This window comes from Chlamydotis macqueenii, chromosome Z (assembly GCF_036417535.1).
Source record: "Chlamydotis macqueenii isolate bChlMac1 chromosome Z, bChlMac1.mat, whole genome shotgun sequence".
NCBI lineage: Eukaryota > Metazoa > Chordata > Aves > Otidiformes > Otididae > Chlamydotis > Chlamydotis macqueenii.
Window position 1 is genome coordinate 41,336,445 of NC_141593.1, and position 10,046 is coordinate 41,346,490.

General features: G+C 45.6%; 1 protein-coding gene across 2 annotated transcripts in view; it reads right to left on the reverse strand.

The window, feature by feature from the left end:
• The window catches only part of RASEF (RAS and EF-hand domain containing), a 32,479-nt gene extending 22,906 nt beyond the window's left edge, over positions 1-9,573 (reverse strand). For both annotated transcript variants that reach the window (XM_086770752.1, XM_086770751.1), the window contains exon 1: positions 9,215-9,573. In XM_086770752.1, coding sequence (XP_086626878.1) covers positions 9,215-9,573 — 359 coding nt within the window. The remainder of the gene's footprint in view (positions 1-9,214) is intronic.
• Between the last annotated feature and the right edge of the window lie 473 nt (positions 9,574-10,046).

Below are 10,046 nucleotides of genomic sequence, written 5' to 3' on the forward strand. Positions count from 1 at the left end.
ATGTCACTTTTTCAAACAGTGTGAGTATGCACACAGTTGCTATAAATCAGTCATATGTAAAATAGAAATGGCACTAGTCACAGTGAGATGGACAGAGTGTATCAGTCTTCGAAGGCAGATAAACTAAGCACAATCTAGGTCAACATATATGATTTTCAGAAATACAAATATGAAATCTGTGTTCTGAAATTTTCTTTTTTCCCTTTATATTTCCTTTAAATTTCATCAACAAGATGCTTACTAAAAACCTTGTTTCCTAGAAAGCAAGGTAACAGGAGGAAAACTACTTGTTACTTGATTTGTTTCTTGAGCAAATGTTTTCCTGATTCTCTTCCAGATCACAGGTCATCAAATTAAAGGTTGAATCTTTAAGGACCTACACAATTTTTTTTTCCACATAATTATAGGGTTATGTCGGTACTCCATCTTTCTCATCCCATCTTGATTGACCAGCTGCTGCCTTTAAATCAAATGAAGCTACATCCATAAAACCACATTGTACCTTACATCCTACTACAAATCCTGTGCTCAAAAATAGCACATGCATAATGTTAATACCAGAGGCCTCTTACTATACAGATTATTCATGGGGTAGCAAAATTGAAGGTACAGTGTCTTACGCTGATGGGAGTAGAGAATCAATTAGTCTGGCCTTCGCTTACTCTATTTGGTGCCAGGAGCAGAATACATTTGTAGTGGAACTGCAGCTTTCGTTCTCTTTGTAAGAATGCCACAGCCACTCCCTCTTGCAGTTTCTTTTCAAAATGTATGCAAATACACATACCAGAACTGAAGATAGAAATCAGGATCTCCAGGCTGTTGAGCCTCTGCCATACAGCTAAGTCTTTAAGATGCAGTAGTCAGAAGCACAGAGTAGTTATTATGAGAGTTTATTCTCCCTCTGTGATACAAAACCTCTTTATACTTATTATTCCTCCTTAGCTCAGTGACCAGCTACCATCTAGACGGATTCACAATATCTCAGTGACTCAGTTTTACAAAGCAGTGCTTAGGCTTAAGAAGCAAAACAATATCCATACAACCACAACTGCGGATCCTGGAAAGGGCCTGGAAGGCTTCTTTTAGATTAAAATTGGCCACTGAAATTCTCAGTGACACTTCCCTATAGCACTTTACAGCACTCTATAGCAACTTTACAGGAAATCTTAATTAAAGAACATGACTCAACAACTACTGCAGCAACCAAAAAACAGAGGACAAATTGAAGTCATGCAACAAAATTGACGGGACTCTGCTTAACCACTTACGCCTTCAGCAAGAAGTAATACACTCTTATGAACTGGGGAGACTGCTATTGATTTAATCACTCCAAGTATCTCCGATGAATTAGCAGCAACCACATTGTAATAATATTTTATAGATACACAGGATTTTAGAAGGATGCAGCTGTATGCACTCTGTATTAACATGCAGTAAGTACTGGATGACTTTGAGTGGAATAGTTTTGAATCGTCTCTTTCCATACTTTCAATCACTCGTCTGTTTTCACATGCTTTTGTAAATATCAGTGACACCACTGCAGCAGGACAGGTAAGTTGAAAGGAACATTGCCCAATTTGTTTGTTTGTCTCCAGTTCCCCTTGAATACATGCTATTTCTTTCTGCAAATTATTTATCAAGGAAGATTTCACAAATTAATTTCACCAAGCTGACTCCTTAACTCTAAACAGTCTGTCTCTTCACTGGGCAAAAAGGCAACTTGAATGCTCTTACTTCAACTTCAGCAAAATTCGTCAGAAATGCTCAGGCTCATACTTTAAAACTGGTCTTCCTTGAAAGCTTGAAACCACTTTTAAATGGATTTAGCTGCACCCCTTTGAGTTCCACACTAACAGACTGTAGACATTCACAAATACTAATGCACAGAAAGAGTATTTTTTGATATATGACATGAAAGAAACTGTCCCTATGGACAATCTGGCACTATGGTTACGCCACCTACCATGCAGTACAGACACAAAACTCTAGTACCCAAAAAAGTACAGTATTCTGGCCAAGTATTGCTCTGGCTTTACTTTACCCCATCTCAAAGGTTTTATAACATAAGCTGCCTGTAAAATTAGTAAGTGTAATTAGTCACTATTTGCACAACTTCATATTACAGTAACTTTGCTTAAGTTAACTCTTCTCACATGGTTTCTGAGTTCCTGAGAGAACTACAGAAACAAAATAAAACTGCCCTGATGATAATGCAATTTGCAATACAATAGATTTAAAATACCATGGTAGAATACAGGAAGAGCAAAAGAGAGGGGAAAAAATTAATAAAAACAATACTGGGATTAGAGATACCAGATACTTAGATGATATAAGCGGCATAATTTCATTTATCCGACAGAGCTATGCTAATTCATGCCAATTCATAGTATTATTGTGGTTTGCTGAATGTACAGTGACCGTTTGCCTAATGATCCACACTCTGAATGCAGCTCAAAGAGAGCTGATGGAATTCATCAAAGAGCAACTCTACGGTTGCTCAGTATCTTACATGTTATACTCCACCTTCCCTCATTCACATGGCGAAGATTCACTGTTTCTTCCATTGCTGTTTTGCATATGTTTCCCTGGGTTTGCTTTATAAAGGTGGAGGCTGACAAAGTGAGCAGCACAATTTCAGGGCCCCCTGTGCAGAGCACTGTGGGGACCAACAAGCAGCAAAAAAGGTAAAGGCTCACTTAGGTGGGAGCTACACATGGGCTGTCAGGCTTAGCTGGGCAAGAGTTGTACTGAGAGGTAAGAAAACTAGACCAAAGTGTTCCCCAGCAGGACTGTTTTTGTAGGTCCTTCTGTGCACTTTCATAACACTACTACTTGGTAATTACTGACCTCCATCTTCACTTCTTATCCATGTTTTTACCTGCAGACTTAAGGTCCCCAAACACTTTATCTTTGTTTCCTTGACCCAGACATCTTGCAAGCACTGGAAAAATACAGTTTCTACTTTTGTAGGTGCAGGTAAAAGCAAAGATAATCACCACTACACTTACACTTATTTTCAGGCTGGTAACATACTCCTATTCCTAAGTTTTAGAACACTATTCTAACAGTCTCTTCCCAGTGTAGGTGAGCTTGTAAAATTACTCATTATTTGTAGCAGCTCTGCTCTAGTATGGGCATGAAGGGACAAAATATAAAGTGGTCTGATCCAGGAAGGTCTGAGCTGAGTGGTCGGAGCAAGAGAAAGATCGAGCATTACACATCCGACAATCATCCTTACACTGGAGACCAATAGCCTGTGTGTGCCATCAACGGATAGAGAAATACCTTTTCCTGAAAAGCAGACACATTGAATATGCCATCATATCAGCCACTAGAAGAGACTGACCAAATCTGTTTCAAATTGGAAAGGATCTACTTTTGTCACAGTTGAGGCCTAACATTTTCTCCTAGATTAAGTGCCTTAAGGAAAAGTAGATTACATGAAATGCTAACACGGTGTAAAACTCAAGGTATTTCCCAACCTGAAACACTATGGATTTTTTTAACACCACCTTTTTCTTTTTTTGTAACTTCCCCTTCACAAACAGGCTGCATCAAAAGACGGTGAACAAATCTGCAACAGCCTGGCCAAGGGCTGATTTCCCGGGAAGGGATTTTTAATGTTTGCAAGGAATAAATACTATTCCCTGCCTAAAGACAGAGGTGTGATTTGGAGCCAGTACAGCAGGAGTGGAAAAGACCGTGGGATGGGGAGGGAAAGATGAAGTCTGTGGACAAGGACAACACTCCAAAGGATACAGTTACAACAAAAGAGTGTGCAACATGAAAATACCAGGAAAACGAATGCTACAGTGCTTAAGTTATTTGGCACAGATGCTGTTCTGATTAAAGCAGAAAACAGAAGAGCAGTAGGTAGCTCAAAGCCTTCTAGCTCGCACAAAGGCATCCATCACACCTCCAGCAGAGCACATTCGTCAAATCCCTGTCACGAGATGTGTTAAAAGACAATACATCATTCCTACAGCAGAGATACTGTCTCCAGCACTGTGACAAGGGGCGACTGAGCATTTGTTTTTCCTCAAGATTGGCCTTCATCCCATCTCTGGGGAACACACTTCAACTCCCAGGGAAATCTCTCCAGTGCTGATACCACGGCTCATCATCTCTTGGAAGTAAATACAAACTGCTAACAAGAGTTGATCCTTTGCTTTGTATTGTCTTTGGCAAAAAATCCATCCTGCCTCATGACAGCAAGAGCACGACAGGTTTTGTACGCAGCAGAGCCCCTCTCCTTTGCTGCAGCACTGCTCCCATGAGCATTGCCTATCTTCACAGTTTAAGTAGCTCATGTTAAAAACAGCACTCTCCTCATTTTATCATGTCTCTCAGATCCAGATTTTCTATACAGCTCCAGATGACAGGACTGGGGGCGAATTGTTACCATAATCACATTAAGAGACTTTAGAATTGTACGATGCATAAAATCTCACAGTTTGGCAATGCTGAAATCAGAGTCCAAGGAAAAAGTCAGCTTGGCCCAAAGTAGAAGGCCCACAAGGAAAATAGATCCCAAGACTAAAAGCAAAGTAATGAAGTATGAGGGCTCTCAGAAGCAGAAGAATTTAACTCTAAATAGGGATACAAACTTTCTCCTCCAGATACATCCACCCATTCATGCTCATATGAATTTAGTTCCTTTTCCAATCAGATTATCCAATTTGCCAAATATCACACAAAAATTGACTAGAAGAGCTTATCCCAGAGTGATCCAACAATACATAACGCATACAGCACACGCAGTCACAAGTTTTTGTTCTTTCTGATTGAAGGTCAGAAAACCTGTTTTCTGGGAAGCTTTCTGCCTGTAATTTAGAGATACAAATAACTGTCATAGCATTCATAAGTATAGGTTTTCTCTTGAAATGAGAGTGGATGTTGGATCATTCTTTGTTCAAGCTGGGGAACAGAAAAGCATTGCCATTATGAGACTTTCCCACATGCTCAAAGGACCACATGCCTATTAGGAGCGTGAAGAGAACCTTTCAGTCTTACTGCTGAAATCCAGAGAGGTCTGAGGTTGATCACATGTTAAAAAAGAACGTGCAGCCAAGGGCTAAACCTCTCCAGTGCAGGTAGTACACTGGAGCACTCACTGCCTGGAGCACCAAACAGGTAAGTTTCTTAACTTTGTCTGCTCCTGTATCATTGCAAATACTTCTTAGACATTCTATGTTCTTCTGAACATAGAATCATAGAATAGTTAGGGTTGGAAAGGACCTTTAAAGGTCATCTAGTCCAACCTCCTGCAAGAGTTTCTCCCAATCTTTCTCGTAGGCCCCCTTTGGGCACTGGAAGACCACTGTAAGGTCTCCTTGGAGCCTTCTCTTCTCCAGACTGAACAGTCCCAATTCTCTCAGCCTGTCCTCACAGGAGAAGAGCTCCAGCCCTCTGATCATCTTCGTAGCCCTCCTGTGGACTCACTGCAAGAGGGCCATATCCTTCTTATGTTGGGGCCTCCAGAGTTGGATGCAGTACTCTGGGTGGGGTCTCACCAGAGCAGAGTAGAGGGGCAGAATCATTTCCCTCATCCTGCTGGCCACGCTCCTCTTGATGCAGCCCAGGATGTGGTTGGCTTTCTGGGCTGCAAGGGCACACTGCCGGCTCACGTTGAGCTTCTTGTCCATCAGCACTCCCAAGTCTTTCTCCTCAGGGCTGCTCTCAATTCATTCCCTGCCCAGGCTGTATTTGTGCTTGGGATTGCCTTAAGCCAGGTGTGGGACCTTGCACTTGGTCTTGTTGAACTTCATGAGGTTTGCACAAGTTCTCAATAAAACAGATCTCCTATGGCTCACATTTCCAGCTGGAAATTCGCTACATACAAGCTAAAAGCATTGCAATTTGTATGTTTAATTATTCATTATACCTGTTTGAATATAATAACACAGCAGGGTAGTTGCATTTTAAATGAGATGAACACCAAAAAAAAACAACCACCAAAACCCAAGTCTCAATGCAATTCCACTAAAATCTGACTTCATACATCATATTAGGTCATCAGCCTGGAAAGGCTTTCCACTTCTTTTGTGCTGGGGCACAATTGCCCATTGAGTATGTATAAAGACTAAAGCAAACAATACTTTGACTCGCAGTGACCACCGTATCAAGAAATCTAACTTAATTTAGTCCCAAAAATCTGTTCATATGGGGAGCGAAGGAGCAAGGCTGAAAAGAATGTTTGACGTTACCCTTCCTGTTTAACTGCAGCCACTGTGCAATCAATATACCAAACTATGGAGAGGCAGGATCCATCCCATAATACGACTATCTTTTTTAAAAAATCAGCTAAATTCAAAATACACTTATTTTAGTATATGCTCATTTTAGTACCAGGAACAAGGCCATACCTGACAGTAAACAATGTGACATCTAATGCCTGCTACTACATCGAGGACTGGGCCAGGATGTTGATCTGTCATGGGGTTTCACACCCCGCTACGGAAGCTTATTTACGGCTTTTAAAGCTCAGCTGCAGAAACAGAGGCTGAACCATGTGCATTGACACCAGTGAAAAATTACTCCTTGATTTCCATTAGCACTCGATCAAGCTCAGGAATGATAGAGACCACAGGTGTTTACCGTGCAATTTTCACCTGACTTCAACCCTGGTTTTATCTCACGACTTCCATCTGCTGTGCCTTGCTTCTCTCTATATAAACCACAACAGCATCAAAGCAGATGTGCTGGTGCTTTGCTAGATTGGGCACAGAACGCACAGCATTTTGAGGGACGGAGCCTCAAAATGATTGAGATAAAAAATACACATGATCAAGATAAAAAAAAAAAAAAACGGACAACTAACTCCAGTTATCTGGGCTTGAGGAGTTTTTTCTTTTTAATTACTTTTTTCACAGTTTTCAATGTCAATGTTACAGCAAACATACAAGCAGTAATAAACCACAATGTGAGGACACCAACTGTTTTATAGTATTGAAGATGCAGGTGTGTTCCAAGCTAGGGCTGTCTTTAAAATACTGCCTTTCCTTAAAAAAAAAAACTGAACTGATAAGCAACTAAAAAAATTAAATCATTTCAATACAGAGATAAATAACTTTTTTGAAGTACCAATTTGCACTTTACATTATTTTGTTATACTCTGTTGCTTAAAATCTGTCCTATGCCTAGACTCCTCAAACAATTTCCATGTATTCATTAATTACACAAGTGGTCCTAATGATTTCAGTGGTACTATTCACATTAAAAAAAAATGTACTTATCCATCTCCCCAAAAAAAGATGTGGGCCACAAACGGAAAAAAAGCTCTGCTGTAACACAGATCTGCTTCTAGCACTTCACGATAGGAAAGAGAACGAACAAAAAACAAAGGGCACACTGTTCTTCAGCTGACGTTGGCACACACCTAACAAATACAGCCAAACACGAAGGAGATTCAAAGCTATTTATAAAGTTGAACATGAATAGGAAGCATTTACACCAAGTTCCTGCCCACCTGACACACATGTATATAACTACCAAAATTTAGTTCTGTTTGCAATTTTGATGCATGAGACTCACAACATAAATGACATTGTGTCATGATAAATTTAACAAATCTAAAGGACGTCTCCGCACACTCCAGCCAACAAAAACTACTCCCCTTCCCTCCTACTATCCTCTGAGAAAAAGAGCCAGACCGTATCCAAACTGCGCCGCACACGTAGTAACCAATATACTGAGACAGGTTTATCACCAAAAGGAGACAGATGCTTTCGCAAGCCACCACTGCTCACAAGTCAGATTTTTTTCCATCTTCTCTTGAGTTTTTGTCCGGCTTTATTTCAAGTTATGAACTGCTTTTGAAAATTTTCAAACTGCTTTTTTTTTTTTTTTTTTGTTCTCTTTCTGTAGAAAGCAAGTACAGAGCAGTGAAGCATCATGAACTAGGCAAGAAAAACCTGTATGAAAAACCTGTACTGATCTATCTGAAACCGAGCAGTCCAATAAGACTAACCAATGTTATTGACCCTTCCGGTCCAAAATGAAAAGAACAATCGGCTCCAGTTGTGCACATGAGCAGCAGGTCAAGTAACTGAAAATTACTTTGAAGAAACTTTTCACCTGATAATCTGAACACATTTTTAAAAGTGTCTAGAACCAAATTACTGGAGTAGGTAAGAATTTAAGGTGCACTACATGCAGACTAGTACGATAAAATTTGCCAATGGTGCAACAAATGCTCCTGTAACACAAACTGTACCTTCGACTCGATTGTTATAAAAGTTACACAGAAACGAATGTGCTTTTTCTTAGCTTCTGTGTACCTCACAGCCAGGACCCACTGCGACCTGACACAGTCTCTCTGGATATAAATCATGGGTGTATTTTTTCTGACTGCCTCTTAACTACCTGCCAAGCCGCTAAACTCAGATTGCTTGTTTTCTACCTTACATAACAATGTTTAAATGAAGCAGAATCGCTCTGTACTTTCGATGGCCAGTATTTTCATATTAATTTTGAGGACCTCAGGCTTGAGGCAGATTACTGCAAAACCACCAAAATGTGCCTCTGTCAACCGGAACCAGCTCAGCACCAACAGACCCGCAGTAATTGGGTTCAATCCCAAACCAAGCTCCCATCGATGGTCTTCGCTTCCCCAACCAGGAGGGTAAAGGCTCCCCCGGACCCCAGCGAGCTCCTCAGCCCGAGAGCCGGACTTAGGGAACCCTGCCAAGCTGGGGGCAGAGGCGGCACCTCCCTGCCTTTATCAGGAAAGTGGAGGTTAGGGCTGCGAGAAAGGTGCTGGGGCTCGCCAGGGAGAGGGGAAAGCTTCGTGTGCGGAGCTGGCAGCGCTTCGCACCCCGCGCGTTTCACCAGCCCCACCCTCCGGCGCGGGGGCCCGCCAGAGCAGCGGGGGGAAGCAAGCCAGGGGCTCCGCGCCGCAGGGGCAGGGCTGGGGGGCCCTCAAAGGCGGCAGGCAGAGGCGGGGAGGGCTCCGTGCACCGGCCGGCACCGCGGGCGTGGGGCCAGGCCGCGCTCCGGGACGGCCGCTCCCCTCTGGGCACGGCGCCGGCGCGCACTGCTGCCAGCAGGCCCCGCTCCCCCGCCGCGCGGTGGCACTGGCCGTTTCCTGCCGCGCGGCTCCCGGCGGGCACGCGCAGCCCCCGCGCCCGCAGCCCCGCTGCCACAGGGGCGACCGCCCCTCCCGCCGCCGTCCTGGAATCAGGGGTGGGGGGCTGTGGACGGGCCCGGGCCTTACCTGGGGATGTACCTCGCCTCGTCCCCAAGCCGCACCTCGAAGTCCCGCCAGGGCTGCTCCAGCCCCGCGGCGCCCCAGGTCGCCGCCGCCTCCTCTTCGTCGCCCTCCGTCTCGCTGCCGCCGGGCCGCCGCCGGGTGGCGCCGCGGAAGCCGCGGGCGAACTCCGGGAAGGTGATGGCCCCGTCGCGGTCGCTGTCGAGGCGCTGGAAGATGGCCTCGGCCTCGGCCGGCCGGACCCGCAGCTCGGCGCAGAGCGCGGCGAAGTCCTCCCGCTCGATGCGGCCCGAGCCGTTGGTGTCGCAGGCCAGGAACAGGGCGCGCAGGCGGGACAGCTCGTCCCCCGCCGCCTCGGGATCCATCGGCCGGACGGGACGGGACGGGACGGGACGGGACGGGACGGTGCGAGCAGCGGCGGCGGCAGCACAACTTTGCCGTCGGCTCGGCGGGGCAGGACGGGACGGGACGGGACGAGCCCTGCTCCGCCCCAGCGCCCCGCGGGGCCGGGCGCGGCCGGGAGGCGGGGTCGGGCCGCAGGTGGCGGCTGTGCCCTACGGCCAGCAGCGGGGCACGGCGGGGCGGCCGCTGCACCCGGGCAAGGGTCTGCCGGTCCCCCCGGGAGAAAGCCAAGAGGGCCCGGCCCGGCGGGCGGCAGGCGCCGGCCCCCTGCTCCCCTGGGCTCCCGCCCGCAGCCGTAGGTGGGAGGGCAGGGTGCTCCCTTCGCCCACCTCCCCGCCCAGTGTGCTGCCGGCGGCACAGGTAACCACGTACGACCACCACGCGTTAAAAACACACACACCACGCACCCCCCCCCCCCTCCCCCCCCCCCCGCAGC